The sequence below is a fragment of the Pleurodeles waltl genome, chromosome 1_2, assembly GCF_031143425.1.
Source record: "Pleurodeles waltl isolate 20211129_DDA chromosome 1_2, aPleWal1.hap1.20221129, whole genome shotgun sequence".
In the NCBI taxonomy this organism is placed as follows: Eukaryota; Metazoa; Chordata; class Amphibia; order Caudata; family Salamandridae; genus Pleurodeles; species Pleurodeles waltl.
Genome location: NC_090437.1, coordinates 397,215,694 through 397,243,028, shown reverse-complemented (window position 1 = coordinate 397,243,028; position 27,335 = coordinate 397,215,694). Strand labels below are relative to the sequence as shown.

Genomic DNA, 27,335 nt, shown 5'->3' with positions numbered 1-27,335 from the left:
AGCCTTGCCGCCAAAAGTGGGGGCCGTGGCCGGAGGGGGCGGGCAACTCCACTAAGCTGGAGTGCCCTGCTGGGCTGTGACAAAGGGGTGAGCCTTTGAGGCTCACAGCCAGGTGTCACAGCTCCTGCTTGGGGGAGGTGTTAGCATCTCCACCCAGTGCAGGCTTTGTTACTGGCCTCAGAGTGACAAAGGCACTCTCCCCATGGGGCCAGCAACATGTCTCTAGTGTGGCAGGCTGCTGGAACTAGTCAGCCTACACAGACAGTCGGTTAAGTTTCAGGGGGCACCTCTAAGGTGCCCTCTGGGGTGTATTTTGCAATAAAATGTACACTGGCATCAGTGTGCATTTATTGTGCTGAGAAGTTTGATACCAAACTTCCCAGTTTTCAGTGTAGCCATTATGGTGCTGTGGAGTTCGTGTAAAACAGACTCCCAGACCATATACTCTTATGGCTACCCTGCACTTACAATGTCTAAGGTTTTGCTTAGACACTGTAGGGGCACAGTGCTCATGCACTGGTACCCTCACCTATGGTATAGTGCACCCTGCCTTAGGGCTGTAAGGCCTGCTAGAGGGGTGTCTTACCTATACTGCATAGGCAGTGAGAGGCTGGCATGGCACCCTGAGGGGAGTGCCATGTCGACTTACTCATTTTGTTCTCACTTAGCACACACAAGCTGGCAAGCAGTGTGTCTGTGCTGAGTGAGGGGTCTCTTAGGGTGGCATAATACATGCTGCAGCCCTTAGAGACCTTCCCTGGCATCAGGGCCCTTGGTACCAGAGGTACCAGTTACAAGGGACTTATCTGGGTGCCAGGGTGTGCCAATTGTGGAATCAAAAGTACAGGTTAGGGAAAGAACACTGGTGCTGGGGCCTGGTTAGCAGGCCTCAGCACACTTTCAATTCAAAATATAGCATCAGCAAAGGCAAAAAGTCAGGGGGTAACCATGCCAAGGAGGCATTTCCTTACACCCAGGAACTGTGAAAATTGCACTGTGTCCACTTTTAAAACAGCTTATTGTGTTTTATGTAAAAAGTATACATGCTAAAGTAATGATTCAAAGTTCCTAGAGTACTTACCTGCAATACCTTTCAAAAGAGCTATTTCATGTAAAATTTGAACCTGTGGTTCTTAAAATAAACTAAGAAAATATATGTTCGATGGCATCTGTCGCTGTAGATACACATGGTATGCATGAGCTCGCCATCTGGTGTTGGGTCGGAGTGTTACAAGTTGTTTTTCTTCGAAGAAGTGTTTTCGAGTCACGGGACCGAGTGACTCCTCCTTCTGTGCTCATTGCGCATGGGCGTCGACTCCATCTTCGATTGTTTTCTTTCCGCCATCGGGTTCGGACGTGTTCCTGTCGCTCCGAGTTTCGGAACGGAAAGATAGCTGAAAACGGAAGATTTTCGACGGTATCGTTGCGATCCGGTTCGAGATAGACACATACGACGACGCGTTGAACATCGAAGCGCTTCGGTGCCCTTCGGGGTAGATTTCGGCACCCCGTCGGGGCCTAGTCCGCCCGACCGCGTGGAGAACAACGCCGATGGAACGGACCCCGTTTCGATTCTGCCCCGAATGCCACAACAAATATCCTTATACGGACCTACACTCGGTCTGTAACCTGTGCCTGTCACCCGAGCACAGCGAAGAATCCTGTGAGGCCTGTCGGGCGTTCCGGTCCCGAAAAACTCTGCGCGACCGTCGAGCGAGAAGACTGCAGATGGCGTCCACGCCAAAGGAGCGTCGACAGTTCGAGACAGAAGAGGAACAGGAGGAATCCTTTTCCATCCAGGATTCAGACTCCGACGAGCTAGACTCTACAAAAACTGTGAGTAAGACGTCGAGATCAGAACTTAAAAAAGGAAAGAAGGCCCAGGGGACGCCACTGCCAACCGGCCATGGCTCCACCCAAATTCTCGGTGACCAACAATCGGCACCGAAAAAGGCCCATTCAGTGTCGAGATCGTCCGACTTCGGTCGAGACACCGGCACGCAGCCTCCTCGAGACCGAGAGAGTGCTAAACAGAAGCATCGACACCGAGAGTTCGGTGTCGACACGGATCGACGCCGAGACAGTGGCGCCGAAGACCATAGAGGCCAAGAATTTTCGGCACAGAAAAAGAGGAAGGTTACCTCGGAGCCGAAAAAACAATCAACAGGGTTTTCGGAGCCGAAAAAAGCGACATCAGACCCTGTTTCAGGCTCCTATACTGAAGAGCATTCTATGTCTTCACAAATGAAGAAACATAGATTTGAACAAGAACTGCAATCCACTGACGTGGATCACACGCAAAAGCGTATCTTTATTCAGCAGGGGACTGGGAAGATCAGTACCCTTCCACCTGTCAAACGAAAGAGAACGCTTCAGTTTACTCCTCAGCAACAAACAGCACAAAAGGTAACACGTCCTCCCTCGCCTCCACCTGTAACTCCGGCTTCGCCAACTTACACCCCGTCACATTCGCCAGCTCACACCGCCATGAGCCACGATGACCAAGATCAGGATGCGTGGGACTTGTACGACGCACCAGTGTCTGATAACAGCCCAGACACATACCCAACTAGGCCATCACCACCGGAAGACAGCACAGCCTACTCACAAGTGGTGGCTAGAGCAGCACTATTCCATAATGTGGAACTACACTCGGAACAAGTAGAGGATGATTTTTTATTTAACACCCTCTCTTCAACCCACAGCTCCTACCAAAGCCTGCCGATGCTCCCAGGCATGCTACGCCATGCAAAGGACATTTTCAAGGAGCCAGTTAAAAGTAGGGCAGTGACGCCTAGGGTGGACAAAAAGTATAAGGCGCCTCCTACGGACCCTGTATTCATCACCTCTCAGCTGCCACCAGATTCTGTGGTGGTAGGGGCTGCCAGAAAACGGGCAAATTCACACACTTCTGGGGATGCACCTCCCCCAGATAAAGAAAGCAGGAAGTTCGATGCAGCCGGGAAGAGGGTTGCTGTCCAAGCAGCAAACCAGTGGCGCATCGCAAATTCACAAGCGCTGCTAGCGCGATACGACAGAGCCCACTGGGATGAGATGCAGCATCTCCTTGAACATCTCCCAAAAGATCTGCAAAAAAGAGCAAAACAGGTTGTTGAGGAGGGTCAAAACATTTCCAACAATCAAATACGCTCCTCCATGGATGCAGCAGACACGGCCGCAAGGACCATTAATACGTCGGTTACCATCCGTAGGCACGCATGGCTCAGAACGTCTGGATTCAAGCCAGAAATTCAGCAGGCAGTGCTTAACATGCCAGTAAACGAAAAACTTCTGTTCGGTCCGGAGGTCGACACAGCCATAGAAAAGCTCAAGAAGGACACTGACACTGCCAAGGCCATGGGCGCACTCTACTCCCCGCAGAGCAGAGGATCTTATAACACCTTCCGCAAAACACCTTTTAGAGGAGGGTTTCGGGGTCAGGCCACACAAGCTAGCACCTCACAGTCCGCACCGCCCACCTACCAGGGACAGTACAGGGGAGGTTTTCGGGGCCAGTATAGAGGGGGGCAATTCCCTAGGAATAGAGGAAGATTTCAAAGCCCCAAAACCACTACCAACAAGCAGTGACTCACACGTCACTCACCCCTCCCACACAACACCAGTGGGGGGGAGGATACGTCAATATTACGAAGCATGGGACAAAATAACTACAGACACATGGGTCCTAGCAATTATCCAACATGGTTATTGCATAGAATTCCTGCAATTCCCTCCAGACATACCACCAAAATCACAAAATTTATCAAAATACCATTCACAGCTTCTAGAGATAGAAGTTCAAGCACTACTGCAAAAAAATGCAATAGAATTAGTACCAAGCACACAAATAAACACAGGAGTTTATTCACTGTACTTCTTGATACCAAAAAAGGACGAAACACTGAGACCAATTCTAGACCTCAGAGTAGTAAACACATTCATCAAATCAGACCATTTTCACATGGTCACACTACAAGAAGTGTTACCATTGCTCAAAAAACACAACTACATGACAACCCTAGACCTCAAGGACGCATATTTCCATATACCAATACATCAATCACACAGGAAATATCTAAGGTTTGTATTCAAAGGAATACATTACCAATTCAAAGTATTGCCTTTTGGTTTAACAACCGCTCCAAGAGTATTCACAAAATGCCTAGCAGTAGTCGCTGCACACATCAGAAGGCAGCAAATACATGTGTTCCCGTATCTAGACGACTGGCTAATCAAAACCAGTTCGCTCACACAATGCTCAAACCACACAAATCAAGTCATACAAACCCTCTACAAACTAGGGTTCACCGTCAACTTTGCAAAATCAAACATTCTGCCAAGCAAAGTACAGCAATATCTAGGAGCCATAATAGACACGACAAAAGGAGTAGCAACGCCAACTCCACAAAGGATCCACAATTTCAACAGAGTCATTCAACACATGTCTCCAAACCAAACAATACAAGCAAGAACAATACTACAGCTCCTAGGCATGATGTCCTCATGCATAGCCATTGTCCCAAACGCAAGACTGCACATGAGGCCCTTACAACAGTGCCTAGCCTCACAGTGGTCTCAAGCACAGGGTCACCTTCTAGATCTGGTGTTGCTAGACCGCCAAACTTACCTCTCGCTTCTATGGTGGAACAGTATAAATTTAAACATAGGGCGGCCTTTCCAAGACCCAGTGCCACAGTACGTAATAACAACAGATGCTTCCATGACAGGGTGGGGAGCACATCTCAATCAACACAACATAAGAGGACAATGGAACATACATCAAACAAAACTGCATATAAATCATCTAGAATTATTAGCAGTTTTTCAAGCACTAAAAGCTTTCCAACCAATCATAACCCACAAATACATCCTTGTCAAAACAGACAACATGACAACGATGTATTATCTAAACAAACAAGGAGGAACACATTCAACGCAGTTAAGCTTGTTAGCTCAAAAAATATGGAAGTGGGCAATCCACCATCAAATTGGTCTAATAGCACAGTTTATTCCGGGGATCCAGAATCAGCTGGCAGACAATCTCTCTCGAGATCACCAGCAAGTCCACGAATGGGAAATCCACCCACAGATTCTGAACACCTACTTCACACTCTGGGGAACACCACAAATAGACTTGTTTGCAACAAAAGAGAACGCAAAATGCCAAAACTTCGCGTCCAGATACTCACACAAGCAATCCCAAGGCAATGCCCTATGGATGAACTGGTCAGGAATATTTGCTTACGCTTTTCCTCCTCTCCCTCTCCTTCCTTACCTAGTAAACAAATTGAGTCAAAACAAACTCAAACTCATTTTAATAGCACCAACGTGGGCAAGACAACCCTGGTACACAACACTGCTAGATCTGTCTGTAGTACCACACATCAAACTGCCCAACAAACCAGATCTGTTAACGCAACACAACCAACAGATCAGACACCCGGACCCAGCATCGCTGAATCTAGCAATCTGGCTCCTGAAATCCTAGAATTCGGACACTTACAACTTAGCCAAGAGTGTATGGAAGTCATAAAGCAGGCCAGAAGGCCATCCACTAGACACTGCTACGCAAGTAAGTGGAAAAGATTTGTTTGGTACTGCCATCATAATCAGATACAACCACTAGACGCAACTCCAAAACATATAGTAAATTACTTGCTCCATTTACAAAAAGCAAAGCTAGCCTTCTCTTCTATTAAAATACACCTTGCAGCAATATCTGCATACCTGCAAACTACCTATTCAACTTCCTTGTATAGGATACCAGTTATCAAAGCATTCATAGAAGGGCTTAAAAGAATTATACCACCAAGAACACCACCTGTTCCTTCATGGAACCTAAACGTGGTTCTAACAAGACTCATGGGCACACCTTTCGAACCCATGCACTCTTGCGGAATACAATTCCTAACCTGGAAAGTTGCCTTTCTCATCGCCATTACATCTCTAAGAAGAGTAAGTGAAATTCAAGCGTTCACAACACAAGAGCCTTTTATACAAATACATAAAAATAAGGTCGTCCTACGACCTAATCCAAAATTTTTACCAAAAGTTATTTCACCATTCCATCTAAATCAAACGGTAGAACTACCAGTTTTTTTCCCACAGCCAGATTCTGTGGCTGAAAGAGCACTACATACATTAGATGTCAAAAGAGCATTAATGTACTATATTGACAGAACAAAAAACATCAGAAAAACTAAACAGCTATTTATTGCATTCCAAAAACCTCATGCAGGTAACCCAATATCAAAACAAGGTATAGCCAGATGGATAGTTAAATGCATCCAAATCTGCTACCTTAAAGCAAAAAGACAACTGCCCATTACTCCCAGGGCACATTCAACAAGGAAAAAAGGTGCTTCAATGGCCTTTTTAGGAAACATCCCAATGCAGGAAATATGTAAGGCAGCCACTTGGTCTACGCCTCACACATTCACCAAACACTACTGTATAGATGTGCTATCCGCACAACAAGCTACAGTAGGTCAAGCTGTATTAAGAACTCTATTTCAGACAACTTCTACTCCTACAGGCTAAACCACCGCTTATGGGGAACTAACTGCTTACTAGTCTATGCATACCATGTGTATCTACAGCGACAGATGCCATCGAACTGAAAATGTCACTTACCCAGTGTACATCTGTTCGTGGCATCAGTCGCTGAGATTCACATGAACCCACCCACCTCCCCGGAAGCCTGTAGCAGTTCAGAAGTTACCTTCAATTTTGTACATTTGTATATATATTATTTAATCCTTTAATAGGTACATACTTACATTTTTCATTGCGCGGGCACTATTACTATAGTACAACTCCTACCTCACCCTCTGCGGGGAAAACAGTCGAAGATGGAGTCGACGCCCATGCGCAATGAGCACAGAAGGAGGAGTCACTCGGTCCCGTGACTCGAAAACACTTCTTCGAAGAAAAACCACTTGTAACACTCCGACCCAACACCAGATGGCGAGCTCATGCATACCATGTGAATCTCAGCGACTGATGCCACGAACAGATGTACACTGGGTAAGTGACATTTTCATTTTCTAGAACAAAACCTATTGGCTGGATTTGTCTCTGAGTGTGTGTACCTCATTTATTGTCTATGTGTATGTACAACAAATGCTTAACACTACTCCTTGGATAAGCCTACTGCTCGACCACACTACCACAAAATAGAGCATTAGTATTATCTCTTTTTGCCACTATCTTACCTCTAAGGGGAACCCTTGGACTCTGTGCATACTATTCCTCACTTTGAAATAGTGCATACAGAGCGAACTTCCTACAGTCTGGGAGTCTGTCATACACAAACCCCACAGCACCATAATGGCTACACTGAAAACTGGGAAGTTTGGTATCAAACTTCTCAGCACAATAAATGCACACTGATGCCAGTGTACAATTTATTGTAAAACATACCCAGATGGCATCTTAGAGATGCCCCCTGAAAACATACCCGACTTCCAGTGTGGGCTGACTAGTTTTGCCAGCCTGCCACGCACAAGAGATGTTGCTGGCCACATGGGTAGAGTGCCTTTGTCGCACTGTGACCAGTAACAAAGCCTGTACTGGTTTGAGGTGCTTCACACCTCCCCCTGCAAGAACTGTAACACCTGGCGGTGACCCTCAAAGGCTCACCCCCTTTGTTACAGCACCACAGGGCATCCCAGCTAATGGAGATGCCCGCCCTCTCCGGCCACTGCCCCACTTTGTGCGGCAAGGCCGGAGGAGATAATGAGAAAAACAAGGAGGAGTCACTGGCCAGTCAGGACAACCTCTAAGGTGTCCTGAGCTGAGGTGACTCTGACTTTTAGAAATCCTCCATCTTGCAGATGGAGGATTCCCCCAATAGGATTAGGGATGTGCCCCCTCCCCTCAGGGAGGATGCACAAAGAGGGTGTAGCCACCCTCAGGGCTAGTAGCCATTGGCTACTAACCCCCCAGACCTAAACACACACCTCAATTGAGTATTTAGGGGCCCCCAGAACCTAGGAAAATAGATTCCTGCAACCTGAAGACGAAGAAGGACTGCTGACCTGAAGCCCTGCAGAGAAGATGGAGACACCAACTGCTTTGGCCCCAGCCCTACCAGCCTGTCTCCCCACTTCAAGAAAAACTGCAACAGCGACGCGTCCCCCAGGGTCCAGCGACCTCTGAAACCTCAGAGGACTACCCTGCATCTAAAAGGACCAAGAACTCCTGAGGACAGCGGCTCTGTTCCAAAGAAACTGCAACTTTGCAACAAAGAAGCAACTTTTAAAGAATACACGTTTCCCGCCGGAAGCGTGAGACTTTCCACTCTGCACCCGACGCCCCCGGCTCGACCTGCGGAAAACTAACTCTACAGGGAGGACTCCCCGGCGACTGCGAGCCCGTGAGTAGCCAGAGTTGACCCCTCCCCCTGAGCCCCCACAGCGACACCTGCAGAGGGAATCCAGAGGCTCCCCCTGACCGCGACTGCCTGCTTCAAGGAACTTGACGCCTGGTAAAGACACTGCACCCGCACCCCCAGGACCTGAATGAACCGAACTCCAGTGCAGGAGTGACCTCCAGGAGGCCCTCTTCCTAGCCCAGGTGGTGGCTACCCCGAGGAGCCCCCCCTCCTTGCCTGCCTGCATCACTGAAGAGACCCCTGGGTCTCCCATTGAAACCTACTGCAGATCCGACTCCTGTTTGCACTCTGCAGACGGCCGCCCCTGTGCCGCTGAGGGTGTACTTTTTGTGCCTGCTTGTGTCCCCCGCGGTGCCCTACAAAACCCCCCTGGTCTGCCCTCCGAAGTCGCGGGTACTTACCTGCTGGCAGACTGGAACCGGGGCACCCCTATTTCCATTAAAGCCTATGTGTTTTGGGCACCACTTTGACCTCTGCACCTGATCGGCCCTGAGCTGCTGGTGTGGTAACTTTGGGGTTGCCTTAAACCCCCAGTGGTGGGCTGCCTTCGACCCAACTTTGAACCCTGTGGGTGCTTTACTTACCTGTGAAACTAACAAATACTTGCCTCCCCCAGGAACTGTTGATTTTTGCACTAAGTGGCCAATTGTGAAATTTCATATTGCCATTTGTGCCACAACTGTAGATGCTATTGTGATGATTCTGGGTTCCTAGGATACCAGAGTGAAATACCTTTCATTTAAAGTATTGTTTGTAAACCTTGAACCTTAAAATAAACTAAGAAAATATATTTTTCTATATAAAAACCTATTGACCTGGAATGGTCTTTGAGTGTGTGTTCCTCATTTATTGCCTGTGTGTGTACAACAAGTGCTTAACACTACCCTCTGATAAGCCTACTGCTCGACCAAACTACCACAAAATAGAGCACACAATCTTACCTCTAAGGGGAACCCTTGGCCTCTGTGCACACTATTTCGTACTTTGAAATAGTATATAGAGCCAACTTACTACACCCCCTGTGGCCAGAAACTGGTCTGGAAGTGTCAGACTGGCAGAGACCGGTCAGCCTAGCACTAGCAGTTGGGCTGGAATGCAGGGGGCATCTAAGATGCCCTCTGTGTGCATTCCTCAATAAATCTCACACTGGCATCAGTGTGGATTTATTGTGCTGAGAAGTTTGATAACAAACTTCCCAATATTCAGTGTAGCCATTATGGAACTGTGGAGTTCATGTTTGACAATCTCCCAGACCATATGCTCTATATGGCTACCCTGCACTTACAATGTCTAAGAATTTACTTAGACACTGTAGGGGCATAGTGCTCATGCAGCTATGCCCTCACCTGTGGTATAGTGCACCCTGCCTTAGGGCTGTTAGGCCTGCTAGAGGGGTGACTTACCTATGCCACAGGCAATGGGTTGTGGGCATGGCACCCTGAGGGAAGTGCCATATTGACTTAGTCTTTTTCTCCCCTCCAGCACACACAATCTGTGAAGCAGTGTGCATGTGCTGAGTGAGGTCCCCCCAGGGTGGCATAATACATGCTGCAGCCCTTAGAGACCTTCCCTGGCCACAGGGCCCTTAGTACCAGAGATACCAGGGCTGTGTCAATTGTGGAGACAAAAGTACAGTTTTAGGCAAAGAACACTGGTGCTGGGGCCTGGTTAGCAGGGTCCCAGCACACTTTCAATCAAAGCTGACATCAACAAAAGGCAGAAAGTTAGGAGGTAACCATGCCAACAGTGGCTTTTTCCTACAGATACCTAGACCCAGGGGTCGGCAGATACATCATAAAATGGCCCAGCTAGTGTTGCTGTTAGCCAGAGACGAGTGGCCATATGCTGGATGAGTGGTCGGGTTCCCCGGGAGGAATCATGGCAGAGGGATCTCCTTGAATGGGGAGTGGCGGAGGAAGTGCATATGCGTAATACCCGCAGGGGCGGGAGGGAGGGGCTTGAAGGCTGTGGGGGTCCCTACTACACGATTTTACAGAGGGGGGTGAGTATGATTCTCCTGACAGCTCAAGTGAGGAGGAGTAATGTGCGGACACCATTGTTCTGTTTTTCTATCTATGATTGTAACGTTTTCTCACGAATGTTGTTGCTGGGTGGACTCCATGTGTGGTTGTTGGGTCACCCGAACTTTGATGTGCTTTGCAAAGCAGGGGCCCAGCTCAGGTGGCTACGTGATCCAGCATGGTATGCACTCCCCTTGCCCGGCTCTGGCCTCTGAAATTGTTCCTTCATTGAATTACTGAAATGCACTGATTGTTATGTTTTGTGTTATTGTAACATTCAATCATGACTGATGCCAGATGTGATAAAAATACCAATAAAGAAAGTAAAAAAAAAAAAAAGTACCAATCTAGAGAGCTGCGCACTGGATACGTCTGTTCCCATGGGCTCCACATCTGAGGACATGTACAGCCTCAGAATCAGCTGATATCACCATGCACAGGTGGTGCTTATATAACCGTGGTCCCTACGCACACAATATCCGCAGTCTTAAATACAGAAAGGTTGTTTCCTTGTAAGAAAATAAACAACTATGAAAAATAGAACTCAAACTAATTAACACATGTGAAAATAGTGGTCAAAGTGCATATCCAAAACAGTAACAGCATGGCCTGTTACAAATTAATAAACAGCGCACTTAGGGCCTGTGACAATGGTCAAGGTTTTGATCCCTTAAATGGACATCAAGTTCATCATCAGGAGTCAGGTTTTTTTAATGAGTTCGAAAGTAGACTATAATCACAAAGAAAGACGCAAGTACAGAAAATCAGTCATCAGAAAATAGATAAATATAGAGAGAAGATAAAAGGTACAAGGGAAATCATAAAGATTACTCACATGGTAAAAGTTTCAAAGCACAGAAAAAGGATCTTGTGAGATAAAGTAAAGAAATAAAACAGTAGAGTGTAATGTAAACATGGCTATCCACAGAGAACAAATACATGAAGATAAGTGTAAAAAATCCAGAATAGGAGCCGTTTCATGTGGAGCATTTTGTGATACTGGTCACTTACATTCCCTTGAGTGTTTTACTTATTATTTTCCAAGCCTCCTTCCCTCTGACAAATGTCTTTTTTCCTTTGCTCATCGTAGGCTCCTCCTATTTCAGTTTTTTCACACGTATCTACAGTATTTAGATAACTTTCGGGCTGTTATGCTATTGCTCCCCAAGGTTCCTGAAAAGTCGGGGATTCTTCTGTTTCTTAGTACTATGTACCTAGAAACTCACAGAAGAACAGCTATAAAGGTTTCTGGATGTAGTCTGACACCTAGAGATTATTCCCAAATTCAGGAATCTGCTTTTAGATGGAATATCATCCAGAAAGATTGTTAACGATCTTCTTTGTGAGGATTTTGTAACAGATGGGTTTGTTCCTAGTTCATTACCCCTACAAATTCACAGTAATCTTTGCTACAAAGCGCCTCACTCAGCTGCCCATTAGGATTTAAAAAGTAGGACTCATGATTGAGATAGTGTCTTAAAAAGTCAAAGCCACCACCATACAGGCTCTAGTTGATTGTGGTGGTTCTTTATCTCAAGATATACATTTCAAGGCTGTTGCGGCAACATTTGAAACCTTTAGTCCCCAAAACACTGCTTTTTAAAGACAGACAGTTTTCAAATACCATATATGCTTGTCCACGAAATACATGGGTAATCGACACAGTGAAGCCTGCTAATTTCTGTGTTCTGTGATTTACATCTCTTTCTTTAAGACGGAAAGACTGTAAATGGAGGGCGTGGTTCACAAGACCAGACACATCAGAATGGCGACAGTAGTGAGGAAAATGAAGACAAGGACTCGAGTAATGCCAAGAAAAGGTATGGCATCTTTAATATTTGGCTGCCTTTTAAAGTATTATGTAAAACCGCTTGTAAAGGTAGGATACATGTAGGGAAAGGACAGTAGGGTTGACATTTTGGCTTCCTAAGGACTTAACATATTTGGCTTCACAAATACAAAACTGTCCTGCAGCGGTCTAGGGCATACATGTCAGATAATTAGTACCTTAAACTGTTAATGTATTTTTAGATAATTATGTTTGAGGCATGTGTGGCTGTAGATACACATGCTTTGCATATGCCTGCCATCTAGTGCTTGGTCCAGATGTGTACAGGTTGTGTTTCTTCGACTCCATTGTTAGATTGTTTGCTTTCTGTCATCGGGTTCGAACATATGTGCCTTTGCTCAGTTGTCGACTCAGTCACAGTTCGCTTTGGGTTTGCATAACCCATCTATGGTAGGCTAGGTTTCGGTTATAGTAACCCATTTGACCCCTCACACACACAAACGCTTTCTTTGCATTGTGTCAGTATGTTCTAGACTATGGTGCACTGGGATCCTGCTAACCAGGACGCCAGTGCTCTCTCCCCTAAATTTGGTTGCTGGTAAACATTTTACGCCCACAGTTGGCATACTGGTGCCACTGTCTAAGTCCCTAGTATGTGGTACTTAGGTACCAAGGGCATTGGTACACCAGGGGTCCCCCATGGGCTGCAGCATGTATTGTGTCACCCGTGGAAGCCCATGCAAACTGCGTCTGCAGGCCTGCCATTGCAGCCTGCGTGAAATGGTGCATGCAGTCTTTCATCACCAAACCTGGTCACTGCACTCAGACATTGTAAGTCAACCCTCTGGTAGGCCCTTAAGCCCAAGGGCAGGGTGCATGTCTCTAAGTGTGAGGGTACTCCTGCATGAGTAGGGTGCCCCTACAGACCCCAGGCCAATTCCTGGTCTCTGTAAGTGTGGGGGAAGCCATCTTAAAATATGTAGTGGACACTGGTTAACACACATGGTCCAAATACATAATGGCTTTCCCAAACCTAGGGATGTTTGATATCAAGCATGTTGGACTCATGCAACTACACAGATTCCAGTGCTACTTGCATGATACCATGTACTCTGGGGGTTCCTTAGCAGAACTGGGGGTCCCCCAGTTCTGCATGTGAAGCCTTGTGGGGGTCTAGCTGCCTGCCCACGCTGCTGCTGACCCTGGACACTGTTCTGCACTCCTGCTGGTGAGCCAGGCTCAGGCCAGAGAGGGAGAACAAATGGTTTCCTGCAAGGGAGCGGTGTGACCACCTCCCCCTGTGTATTACGTGTCTATGGGCTAGTGTGGGGTGGTCTGAACGCCACCGGACTGCTTTGAAGGGCACATTTGGTGCCCTTCTTGCATAATCCGGTTTGCACCAGTTCAGGACTCCCTGGTTTCCGCTCTGGGGCAAAACTACGCCAAGGACAGGGGAAGGTGCACAGAGCTCTGCCAGTGGCCACTTGATTCTGCAATCTTGGAAATAAGATATGCAGCGGCCCCTGGGAACATCTGACTAGTTAGGCCTGGTGGATGACGTCCCTGACACCTACTGTTAGGTGGGTCACATCATAGAGTGTCCATCCCCCTTTTAAGGATACTTAAGGGCTCCCTCGCGGGTGGGTCCTCAGATTCAGATTCGTCGAGCAAGACTCTCCAAGGGACTATCTGCAAGACATCTTCTGCTCCTGGCCTATGGTACCTTCTGCTGGTCTGCTTTTGAACTGAAACACATCTGCTTCTGGTGGAAAGGCTCCCATTGCAACATTGTTTCTCCAGATGCTGCATTGGAATTTGGCAACATCCAAGGCTGTGCATCCTACAGGATCACAAGGACTCTGCACCTGGAAGCACAAAGGTATCTCCCTTGGAGTGAAGGAATCACTCGCCTGCATCCACTGGCACCTCAAGACAACGTCGACTGGCTGGTGGGATCTGCAGTCTACGGACATCTGAAGATCCTGCTTCACAGGTGTTGAGTTTGTGGCCTCCTCTGGGCCTACTCGTCTTCTGATAAACTTGGGAGACTTTGGGGCCCTGCCACTGGACTGGAACTCCTGTGCACCTTAACTGTTGCACTTGCTAAGGCTTGTTGATTCTTCCTCCAGGAGAGCTTCAGGTGCCAAGAAGCCCCGGCCTCCAGCACTCTGCAACTCAAAGATCAGCCCCTGTCCTGCAACTCCTGCAACTCGTGGGACATCTGTTTTGTTGTGCGGGTAAACCCTCCATGTGACTCCCTGTGTCTTTTGCCTGTAGGTCACGCGTCAGGGCTCCATCGACTTCCACTTGCCTTCCTGCATGCTGAGTGCCAGCCCTGATTCCCCCCCCCCCCAAGGGTAGAGTATCCTGGACCTTGATGGTCCCCAAAACTTATTAAATCCTCCTGCTTCCAAATGCGTGCTTTTTGGTGACCTAGAATGCCGTGCTTTTTGGTGACTTAGCTGGTCACTGACCCTCTGCAATCCGGGGACTGGTGAGGGACAGCTCGTAGACGACTCCTGGGATCTTCAGCAGCTCCTTGACCCCGCAGCTGGACTTATTCTTCCACTGACTTGCAGGAACTTCACCTTCAGGAGGGAGGGTATTTCTACCTGGGCACATCTAAGGGTGCTGGATTCTGTCCCCTTCCTTTCCAGGTCCTCCACTTCCGGAATCTGTCCCTGGCTTTCACTGGCCCGGACCACAGATCGTGACAGTGGCAGGACAATCTGAAGCATCCACTGACTTCAGTGAGAGTCCCTTCTTGCCTCCACATCTGGGTCCACTGGTGTAGGTACTCGGTCTGCTGGGTATCTTGGGGTGGAGGTCCTTTCCAACCTTCTTGTCTACTGGTTTCCTCGAGGTCCACGGGGAAGGGTCCTGAATCCCACAAACTCCAATCACAACTTTCTGTGTTAGCCTATGGGACAACTGGGTAGATAACTACCTTGCACCTGGTTGCTGGAGACTCTTACTGTACTTACCTCTGGTGTTTCTATCTGCCCCTAGCTAAGTACCACACTTATCTCGGTTGGGCTCACTATTTCACATACCACTTTTTTAGTGTATGGTGTGGCCCTCCCATGGGGCGCTATCTATTTTTATGCTATTACTGTTGGTTATTTTGTGTATATATTGTGTGTGTGTGTGTGTTTGTGTGTATATATATCTCCAAAGGGAGATATTCCAATGCTAGTTTAGTAGTAGTGCTGTAATAAAGTATCCTTTATCTTTGCAACACTTTTGTGGTTCTTTCTTGTTAGTGAGTTACTGTCTGACTTATGTTGTATTGCAAGTGCTATCTCAAAGTGAGAGATAGTGTGCATAGAGTCCAAGGGTTCCCCTTAGAGGTTGATAGTGGCAAAATTAGATAATTCTAATGCTCTATTTTGTGGTAGTGTGGTCGAGCAGTAGGCCTATCAGAGGATAGTGTTAAGCATTTGTTGTACACACACAGGCAATAAATGAGGAACACACACTCAGAGACAATTCCAGGCCAATAGGTTTTTGTATAGAAAAATATATTTTCTTAGTTTATTTTAAGAACCACAGGTTCAAGATTTACATGTAATACTTCAAATGAAAGGTATTGCAGGTAGGTACTTTAGGAACTTTGAATTAGCAAAATAGCATATACAGTTTTCACATAAATGACACAGCTATTTTAAAACTAGACACTTAGTGCAATTTTCAACAGTTCCTGGGGGAGGTAAGTGTTTGTTAGTTTTTGCAGGTAAGTAAATCACCTACGGGGTTCAAGTTTGGGTCCAATGTAGCCCACCGTTGCAGGTCCAGAGCAACCTCAAAGTTACCACACCAGCAGCTCAGGGCCGGTCAGGTGCAGAGGTCAAAGTGGTGCCCAAAACGCATAGGCCTCAATGGAGAAGGGGGTGCCCCTGTTCCAGTCTGCCAGCAGGTAAGTACCCGTGTCTTCGGAGGGCAGACCAGGGGGGTTTTATAGGGCACCGGGGGGGGGACAAGTCCACACAGAAAGTACACCCTCAGCGGCACGGGTGCGGCCGGGTGCAGTGTATATTTCTCGTGCATGTTTCATACTTTATATATGTGTATTTTATATATGCTCCGGGGTCCCCGCACAAGGGCGGGAATATTCAATGTTTATGACTATTGATGAGGATCCCCTGGAAGAGAACCAAACTCTATGACTTCAAGAGCCATATTGCAAGATTGAGTGACTTTGGGACTGGATGTCTGATATGTCCTTGATTATGAGTGAAGAGGACGGGCCTGTTGGGGAGCTTCTTGTGGTGAACTACTGAGAGGTCCAGAAGTGTGGTGAACCTAAAAGGAGCTACAAGGATCCTGGTGAGAGATGTCTGCCTGATCCGCCGAACCTCAAATGGAATGAGAGGGAGGGTTGAAAAAGAGTAAGCAAATATCAGTGACCTGTTCATCCATAGAGGGTTGCACTTGGATAGAAGGTGTGGGTACCTCGAGGCGGAGCTTGAGCATTTTGCGTTTTCTACTGTATAGCATTTTTAGTAGACAAATTTTCATACTAAACTCATATATACATGTGTAAAACAGCAATGCAGACTATAATCATAAACAGGCTAAAATGCTTTATTTCTATGGAGTTTTTTTTTTGTTGTTGTAATTGTTCTCAAAATTACAATAAGAGAAAAATATCTACCAAACCCACACCACTGAACCTAGGGAAATCAGCAGTAGTAATCATTAGAGAAAAAAGATAAAAAACTACATTGAAAAACACTAGAGCATTCTTAGCCAATAGGCTGCATGCAGGTTAACACAGGAGAACCATAAAAACTTTGGCACCGTGCCTTTAAGACCCTGAGCACCTCCAGTATCCCACCATGCCTCAGGGGTGAAGGAGAGGTGACAGTTGGTTCACAGTTAGGTCAGTTCTTTTTTCCGGCTTCTTCTGAGAGGATCCTGGAGCATTGAGCTCTCAGTTTTTCTGAGTTTTTCTTAGAAAAATACTTTAGAAAAGCGTTTTTTCCTACTTTACTCGACATCTAACATCATTGTCTGGGTCTGGAAGTTTTTTCCTGACTGAAAAATGCCTTCACTTTTTGTTAAATGCCCTTCCTGTGGGAAGAAGAAGGCCCAGTCAGATCCACACACTCTCTGCATTATGTGCTTGCCTCAGAGTCACTGCCCTGACACTTGCAAACACTGCAAGAACATGTCAAAGAGGACTCTGAAGGACAGGGAAAAGATCAGGCTTCATGGGCTTCACGAGAGGCAGAAAACATCATCCTCTTCGCTTCCCAGGCAGCCAACAAGCCACTCTCAGGAGAGACAGGCTAGATCGATGTCAGCAGGTAGGAACATACCTGTTTGTTCCCCGTCGACGTCGGTGCTGCCACCATCTCACCGCCATAGATCGCCGGCGACGGCGACCCGACCGACGACGAAGGATACGGCGTCGAGAGAACATGGCCACCGCAGGGGCATATCTCCGTCGACGGCAACCCACCGATCGACGTCGAGCCATCACCGGCGTGCACATTCGCCGCCAAAGGCCTCGCGCCCCTCGAAGTCAAGAAAGGTGACGTCGAAATCGCCCCAACAGCGAGAGCGAGGACATCCGCCGTCGACTGCCCACCGCTCGACGTCAAGGCACATGACGGTGAGCAGGTCGCGGTCCAGAGATCGCCGTTCGACATCAAAACACTCAACGTCGAGGCAGGAACAACCGGCGGCGCTCCCTACGACGTCATTACGGCTGTCGACGCAGGTTTTACCTGTCTTGCAGGGAGCAGAGCATCGGCTTCTGCCAGCAGATAAGACCACTCCATCTCCAGTGGTTTCCATAGGAAGTGGTTCATCTCGGTCGAGAGCGGCATCGTCGGGGCATGTCTCACCCATCAATTTGTCACCAAGATGGTTGGAGAGCCTTAATAGACCAACAGCCTCCCCGGACTCGCAGTATTCAAGGATGTACTCTCCTACTGCCTCTCTCCCGAGAACACCATCACCGACAACGCGGGCAGGACGGGCTCATTCTGCTTCTCGCCAGCCGACCACGAGGCCTGGGCACTCTGCTACAGCATCTCGCAGCAGGTCACGTTCCCAGCGACGATCTAGGTCACGATCAAGACACAGAAGGTCGCCTTCTTGGTCATCGTCAGGGTCGTCCGTCAGACGTTACTCGCCCACCTTACTTTTAATGAGGTGCTTGTCAGGGGAGCACAGAAGCTAAATATAGAAGTTCCAGAACCATCAACCTCCTCATCCGTCATTTTTGAGAGACTACAGCATAGAGCGGTTTCAAAAAAGCTACTGCCGCTAGTGCCTGGTCTGTTGCAACCAACCATGGACACCTTTTTAGCGCCAGCCACCCTCAAATCGGCTCCTGCTAGGATTTTGAAAAAATATAAAGCGCCTGAACAAGACCCTTTATTTCTCAGAACAGATCCGCCGCCGGACTCAGTCATATTGGCCGCAGCCCGAAAAACTCACTCAGTAGCATCATCCTCCACGGTTCCACCGGACAAGGAGAGCAGACATCTAGACTCTCTGGGGAGAAAAATGTGCGGCACGGCGGCATCTATGATGAAGGTCTCCAGCGCGTCTGCACTCCTAGGCAGATATGACCGTTCACTGTGGGACTCTCTAAACAGGTTCACAGAAAAGTTACCTAGAGAGGACAGGCAGGACTTCCAAGAGATCCTTCAAGAGGGATGTCTGGTCTCCAACCAGGTCATCAGCGCAGCAGCAGATGGGGCAGACTTAGCTGCACATGGATACGCACATGGGATCTGTGCAAGAAGGTCTTCCTGGTTGAGACTGACTGGATTAAAACAGGAAGCACAACAGCGTATCCTAAATCTTCCGTTCAACGGGAACTCGCTGTTTGGTACCCATACGGACGAAGAAATGGCACGCATGAAGACAGAAGTGGACACCATGAGGGCAGTAGGCCTGGAGAGGAAGAAGGACTTCAGGCGAAGGTATAGACCTTATGACAGGCGCCCTTTCCAGCAGAGGGTTCAAACCCCTCACTGGTCCCAGAGGCCACAGCAGAGGCAAGGACGCCCGCTTTTTCAGTCTCATAAGGCCACGAGGGTCAAGTAGACCACAACAGTCCACACCCAAAGCGCCGGCCAAACAATGAGGACTCGCTTCCCTTAACACTGTGCACCACTCCGGTGGGGGGAAGTATCACAGACCTTATTCACGAGTGGCGTGCTATAACAAGAGACAAATGGGTGCTCAACATTGTCGAGAATGGCTACTCTCTTCTTTTCCGGCAACCTCCACCGCACTTGCCACCAGCCAAATGCAATCCGTCTCACGTCAGCCTATTGCGCAAAGAGGCTCTCGCCCTTTTACGAAAGAAGGCAATAGAAAAGGTTCCACTCGCGCACAGAGGGAAGGGGGTTTACTCCCGTTATTTTCTGGTAGCGAAAAAAGGCCGAGAGGGCGTTTTCAGACCAATTCTGGACTTACGGCTACTGAACAAGTACATAAAAAAGCAAAAGTTCAGGATGCTGGCTCTTCACCAGATTTTCCCTCAGCTACATCAGGGAGACAGGATGTGCTCCATCGACCTGCAGGATGCATACTTTCACATCCCGATAGTTCCCAAGCATCGGAAATTCCTCTGCTTCCAGAATGCCTCACAGCACTATCAGTTCAAGGTGCTACCATTCGGCCTGAAATCTGCCCCCCGCGTTTTCTCGAAATGCGTGGCAGTGGTAGCGGCACATCTACGAAAACAAAAAATCTTCATTTACCCATACCTAGACGACTGGCTACTGAAAGCCTCCTCTCCGGAGCAGGCGAGAACCCATCGGGACATTGTGCTCAAGGTTTTCGAGTCTCTAGGTCTTCAAGTCGACTACCAAAAGTCCACCTTGACTCCAACGCAGAACCTCCAGTACCTGGGAGCAATACTAAACACAGAGCTCCAAAGAGTGTATCCTTCGGAGGAACGACTATTATCAATAAAGAAAAAGTGTCAAGACCTGTTAAAATCCGACGCACCTACGGCCCGTCAGGTGACATCTCTGCTGGGCTCCATGGCATCATGCATTTTCATTGTCCCGAATGCAAGGCTACATATGAGGCCCCTCCAAGAGGCGTTGGAAAACAACTGGAGCCAAAGGACAGGTCGCTGGGATGACAGAGTGCGGCTGCCGATAGCAGCACGTCAGTCATTGCAATGGTGGCTGCACAGACCTCACCTGTCAGTAGGGGCTCCGTTTCACCAGGTAATTCCATCCGACACTCTGGTAACGGATGCGTCTCTTCAGGGATGGGGGGCTCATCTAGGTCCCCTTCAAGCTCAGCGCCTGTGGTCTGACAACGAAAGGAAGTACCACATCAATATGCTGGAGCTCAGAGCGGTCCATCTGGCTCTCAAGTCTTTTGCTCCATCGATTCAGGGGAAATCTCTCCTAATACAAACGGACAATACAACCACAATGTATTATTTGAACAGACAAGGGGGAACGAGATCCCTACCCCTATCTCGGGAGTCCCAAACAATCTGGCATTGGCTCCTGGCCAGAGGAATGTCGCTTACAGCGGTTCACCTACCAGGTCAACAAAACGTGGAAGCAGATTTCTTGAGCAGACACCTAGAGGACGCCCACGATTGGGTCCTACACGGCAAAGTCGTCGAAGACATCTTCGTTCAATGGGGTCGGCCTCAATTGGATCTCTTCGCAGACGAGGTAAACAAGAAATGCCCAGACTTCGCGTCCAGGTTCTACCGTCCGGGATCTCGAGGGAATGCCCTGTTGATCGACTGGTCAGGGATATTTCTCTACGCTTTTCCACCGTTCCCCCTCATACCGGCAGTGATCAACAAACTTTACAGATCCAGCACCAGAATGATTCTCATAGCTCCGCAATGGCCCCGTCAGTTCTGGTACACAGATCTCCTCAACCTATCGGAACAACCTCACAGGAGGCTGCCGTGCAGACCGGATCTTCTGAGCAGGATGGAGGGCAGGGTACTGCACCCCAACCTACCCTCTCTGAGCTTGACAGCATGGCTCCTGAATTCCTGCAGTATGGGCACCTAGGGCTCTCGCGGGAGTGCATGAACATCTTGAAGGAGTCCAGACGACCTTCCACGCGGCGTTCTTACGCGTTTAAGTGGAAGAGGTTCTACATATGGTGCTGTCAGCAAGGTCAGAATCCCATACGGGCTCAGGAGGAGGTCATACTGTCTTACTTACTCCATCTGGCAAAATCCGGTCTGCAGGTATCATCTATTAAGGTACATTTATCTGCCATTACAGCCTATCGTAAGTCACCTTCTCAGGAATCCTTCTTTACGAAACCAGTAGTCAAGGATTTCTTAGAAGGTTTGAAAAAAGTTTTTCCGCCCATTCGGAAACCCTCCCCTCCATGGAAGCTGAACATAGTACTGTCAAAACTTATGGGCCCTCCTTTCGAACCTATACACAAAGCCTCTTTGCAACACCTTACGTGGAAGACGGCTTTTTTGGTAGCCATTACTTCCGCAAGGAGGGTCAGTGAAATTCAGGCTTTATCCTCCAAAGAACTGTACACAGTCTTTCACGACAATAGAGTAGTTCTGCGAACTCACCCATCATTCCTACCGAAGGTGGTGTCAGAATTCCACATCAATCAGACTATTTCTCTACCGACTTTCTTCCCCAATCCGGAGACTCCGGCGGAGAAAGCGTTGCACTCCCTAGATCTGAAAAGAGTGCTAAACTTTTATTTGGATAAAACAAAGTTGATTAGACATTCCAACCACTTGTTTATAAATTATGGTCATTTGAGAACAGGAGAGGCAGCATCTAAACGAACCATATCAAGATGGATAGTTTCTTGTATTGTTAATGCATACCAGTTGGCTAACAAACAACTACTTGGTAGACCTAAAGCGCATTCCATAAGAGGAAAAGCGGCTACTGCTGCCCTCCTTAATAATGTTCCAATATCTGAAATTTGTAAGGCTGCTACATGGAAGTCTGTACACACATTTACTAGACCTTACTGTTTGGACTCAGATGCAAGAGCAGACGCCCAAGTTGGGCAAGCCTCTCTGAGAAATGTGTTTGCATGATACATATCTATTCCTGCACTTCTATTGGACAGTCCGCAGAGTCAAGGGATGGGCTTGCTAATCTATTCAATGTTTATAACTATTGATGAGGATCCCCTTGAAGAGAAGGATAAGTTACTTACCTGTAAATCCTAGTTCTCTTCCAGGGGTATCCTCATCAAAGTCATAAACAACCCACCCTCCTCCCCGGACGCACGTCTCCTAGAAGTGCAGGACACACTTTCTTTCGAATCGGCTACACAGCTTGTCACCGTAAAAAAGTACTGACCTAACTGTGAACCAACTGTCACCTCTCCTTCACCCCTGAGGCATGGTGGGATACTGGAGGTGCTCAGGGTCTTAAAGGCACGGTGCCAAAGTTTTTATGGTTCTCCTGTGTTAACCCTATTGGCTAAGAATGCTCTAGTGTTTTTCAATGTAGTTTTTAATCTTTTTTCCTCTGATGATTACTACTGCTGATTTCCCTAGGCTCAGTGGTGTGGTTTTGGTAGATATTTTTCTCTTATTGTAATTTTGAGAACAATTTAAAAAAAAAACAAAAAAAAATCCATAGAAATAAAGCATTTTAGCCTGTTTATGATTATAGTCTGCATTGCTGTTTTACACATGTATATTTGAGTTTAGTATGAAAATTTGTCTACTAAAAATGCTATATATATTTTTCGTGCATATTTCATACTTTATATATGTGTATTTTATATATGCTCCGGGGTCCCCACACAAGGGCGGGAATATTCAATGTTTATGACTTTGATGAGTGTAGGAAGTTGGCTCTGTATGTGCTATTTCAAAGTAAGGAATAGCATGCACAGAGTCCAAGGGTTCCCCTTAGAGGTAAAATAGTGGTAAAAAGAGATAATACTAATGCTCTATTTTGTGGTAGTGTGGTCGAGCAGTAGGCTTATCCAAGGAGTAGTGTTAAGCATTTGTTGTACATACACATAGACAATAAATGAGGTACACACACTCAGAGACAAATCCAGCCAATAGGTTTTGTTATAGAAAAATATATTTTCTTAGTTTATTTTAAGAACCACAGGTTCAAATTTTACATGTAATAGCTCTTTTGAAAGGTATTGCAGGTAAGTACTCTAGGAACTTTGAATCATTACTTTAGCATGTATACTTTTTGCATAAAACACAATAAGCTGTTTTAAAAGTGGACACTTAGTGCAATTTTCACAGTTCCTGGGGGAGGTAAGTTATTGTTAGTTTTCACAGGTAAGTAAGTCACTTACAGGTTTGAGTTTTTGGTCCAAGGTAGCCCACCGTTGGGGGTTCAGAGCAACCCCAAAGTTATCACACCAGCAGCTCAGGGCCGGTCAGGTGCAAAGGTCAAAGAGGTGCCCAAAACACATAGGCTATAATGGAGAGAAGGGGGTGCCCCGGTTCCAGTCTGCCAGCAGGTAAGTACCCGCGTCTTCGGAGGGCAGACCAGGGGGGTTTTGTAGGGCACCGGGGGGGACACAAAGTAGCACAGAAAGTACACCCTCAGCAGCGCGGGGGCGGCCGGGTGCAGTGTGCAAACACGCGTCGGTTTTCAATGGAAGTCAATGAGAGATCAAGGGATCTCTTCAGCGTCGCAGGCAGGCAAGGGGGGGGGCTCCTCGGGGTAGCCACCACCTGGGCAAGGGAGAGGGCCTCCTGGGGGTCACTCCTGCACAGAAGTTCCGTTTCTTTAGGGGCTGGGGGCTGCGGGTGCAGGGTCTTTTCCAGCCGTCGGGAAATGGAGTTCAGACAGTCGCGGTCAGGGGGAGCCTGGGGATTCCCTCTGCAGGTGTCGCTGTGGGGGCTCAGGGGGGACAACTTTGGTTACTCACAGTCGTAGAGTCGCCGGAGGGTCCTCCCTGAGTTGGTTGTTCTCCACCAGTCGAGTCGGGGTCGCCGGGTGCAGTGTTGCAAGTCTCACGCTTCTTGCGGGGGTTGCAGGGGTCTTTAAATCTGCTCCTTGTAACAAAGTTGCAGTTCTTTTGGAGCAGGGCCGCTGTCCTCGGGAGTTTCTTGTCTTTTTCGAAGCAGGGCAGTCCTCAGAGGATTCAGAGGTCGCTGGTCCCTTGGAAAGCGTCGCTGGAGCAGGTTCTTTGGAAGGCAGGAGACAGGCCGGTAAGTCTGGGGCCAAGGCAGTTGGTGTCTTCTGTTCTTCCTCTGCAGGGGTTTGTCAGCTCGGCGGTCCTTCTTCTTGTAGTTGCAGGAATCTAAATCTTTAGGTTCAGGGAAGCCCTTAAATACTAAATTTAAGGGCGTGTTTAGGTCTGGGGGGTTAGTAGCCAATAGCTACTAGCCCTGAGGGTGGGTACACCCTCTTTGTGCCTCCTCCCAAGGCGAGGGGGTCACATCCCTAATCCTATTGGGGGAATCCTCCATCTGCAAGATGGAGGATTTCTAAAAGTTAGAGTCACCTCAGCTCAGGACACCTTAGGGGCTGTCCTGACTGGCCAGTGACTCCTCCTTGTTATTCTCATTATTTTCTCCGGCCTTGCCGCCAAAAAGTGGGGGCCGGGGCCGGAGGGGGCGGGCAACTCCACTAGCTGGAGTGTCCTGCGGTGCTGTGACAAAGGGGTGAGCCTTTGAGGCTCACCGCCAGGTGTTACAGCTCCTGCCTGGGGGAGGTGTTAGCATCTCCACCCAGTGCAGGCTTTGTTACTGGCCTCAGAGTGACAAAGGCACTCTCCCCATGGGGCCAGCAACATGTCTCTAGTGTGGCAGGCTGCTGGAACCAGTCAGCCTACACAGATAGTCGGTTAAGTTTCAGGGGGCACCTCTAAGGTGCCCTCTGTGGTGTATTTTACAATAAAATGTACACTGGCATCAGTGTGCATTTATTGTGCTGAGAAGTTTGATACCAAACTTCCCAGTTTTCAGTGTAGCCATTATGGTGCTGTGGAGTTCGTGTTTGACAGACTCCCAGACTATATACTCTTATGGCTACCCTGCACTTACAATGTCTAAGGTTTTGCTTAGACACTGTAGGGGCACAGTGCGCATGCACTGGTGCCCTCACCTATGGTATAGTGCACCCTGCCTTAGGGCTGTAAGGCCTGCCAGAGGGGTGTCTTACCTATACTGCATAGGCAGTGAGAGGCTGGCATGGCACCCATGACTTACTCAGTTTGTTCTCACTAGCACACACAAGCAGGTAAGCAGTGTGTCTGTGCTGAGTGAGGGGTCTCTATGGTGGCATAATACATGCTGCAGCCCTTAGAGACCTTCCCTGGCCTCAGGGCCCTTGGTACCAGAGGTACCAGTTACAAGGGACTTATCTGGAGGCCAGGGTGTGCCAATTGTGGAATCAAAAAGTACAGGTTAGGGAAAGAACACTGGTGCTGGGGCCTGGTTAGCAGGCCTCAGCACACTTTCAATTCAAAACATAGCATCAGCAAAGGCAAAAAGTCAGGGGGTAACCATGCCAAGGAGGCATTTCCTTACAATGAGGATACCCCTGGAAGAGAACTAGGATTTACAGGTAAGTAACTTATCCTTACTTGGGATTGCCTGCAGAATTTGTGGACATTCTCAAGGAATCTCGTAGACGAACAACTAGAGCATGTTGTGTTGCAGAATGGACACATTTTGTATGCTTCTTCCAACTCAAACATATTAACACCATTAAAGCTACTGTCCAAGACAAATTGTTTATTTGCTCAATTAACAGAAAACAAATTTAGCTTACACTTCTATTTGTTTACATCTCTTAGCTATAGCTGCATGTCTACAGAACAGCCAACATACTTCCTTGTTTAGAACTCCAGTCATCAGAGCTTTCATGGAAGGCCTTAAAAGGGTTATTCCACCCAGTGTCTCCTGCACCATCTTGGAACCAGCCCATGTCCTCTTCAGTATCTTTTCTGGAAAGTGGTGTTCTTAGTCACTATCACATCACTCAGACATACGTGTTAGTGAGCTCCGGGCCCTAACCTAGGCAGATTCTTTCTTGCAGAACCATAAAAACAAGGTGGTCCTTTGCACAAACCCAAAGTTAATTCCTAAAGTGGTTTCCCAATTCCGTATCAACCAATCCATTGAGCTACCAGTTTTCTTTTTGCAGCCTGACTCAGCTGCGGAAAGAGCTTTACACACTCCATATGTTAAACGAGCACTTATGTTTTACGTTGACCGAACCAAAGACTTTGGGAAAACCAAACATCTCTTTGTAGCTTTTTTCACTACCTCACAAAGACAGTCCAATGTCCCAAAACACCATAGCCAGATGGATAGTACAACGCATACAAACTTGCTATGCTAAAGAGGCAGTTACTTGGTGCTTCCAGAGCACATTCTACTAGGAAAAAAGGAGCCACTATGGCTTAACTCTGAATCATACCTATAGCTGAAATTTGTAAAGCAGCTACATGGTCTACACCACATACATTTACAAAGCGTTGCTAAGCATTACTGTGTGGCTATACTAGCACGTCAGCAAACCAGTGTAGGTCAGGCTGTGCTACAAACACTTTTCCAATCAAATCAACTACAACTCCCACAGGCAAGCCACCTCTTTTATGGAAGGACTGCTTTACAGTCTGTGCAGAGCATGTGTATCTACAGCCGCACATGCCATCAAACGGAAAATGTTACGTTCGATGGCATCTGTCGCTGTAGATACGCATGTTTTGCAATAGCTCGCCATCTGGTGTTGGGCCGGAGTGTTACAAGTTGTTTTTCTTCGAAGAAGTCTTTCGAGTCACGGGACCGAGTGACTCCTCCTTTTGTCTCCATTGCGCATGGGCGTCGACTCCATCTTCGATTGTTTTTTTTCCCGCCATCGGGTTCGGACGTGTTCCTGTCGCTCCGAGTTTCGGAACGGAAAGATAGCAAATTTCGGAAGATTTTCGTCGGTATTGTTGCGTTCGGGATCAGCGTAGTTAGATTCAACACCGCATCGAAGATCGAAGAGCTCCGGTGCCCTTCGGGGTAGTTTTTCGATCCCCCGTCGGGGCCTGGTCGGCCCGACCGCGTGCTGAAAAACGCCGATGGAACGGACCCCGTTCCGTTTCTGCCCCAAATGCCACAATAAATACCCCTATACAGACCAACACTTGGTCTGTAACCTGTGCCTGTCACCTGAGCACAGTGAAGACACCTGCGAGGCCT

At 47.8% G+C, this 27,335-nt stretch overlaps 1 protein-coding gene across 6 annotated transcripts in view; it reads left to right on the top strand.

The window, feature by feature from the left end:
* The window catches only part of PSIP1 (PC4 and SRSF1 interacting protein 1), a 524,703-nt gene that overhangs the window by 486,682 nt on the left and 10,686 nt on the right, over nt 1–27,335 (top strand). For 5 of the 6 annotated variants that reach the window (XM_069240030.1, XM_069240049.1, XM_069240059.1 and 2 more), the window contains one exon: nt 12,131–12,236. The exons of the other annotated variant lie outside the window; for it this stretch is intronic. In XM_069240030.1, the coding sequence (XP_069096131.1) occupies nt 12,131–12,236 (106 nt within the window). The remainder of the gene's footprint in view (nt 1–12,130; nt 12,237–27,335) is intronic. 6 annotated transcript variants of the gene reach the window in all.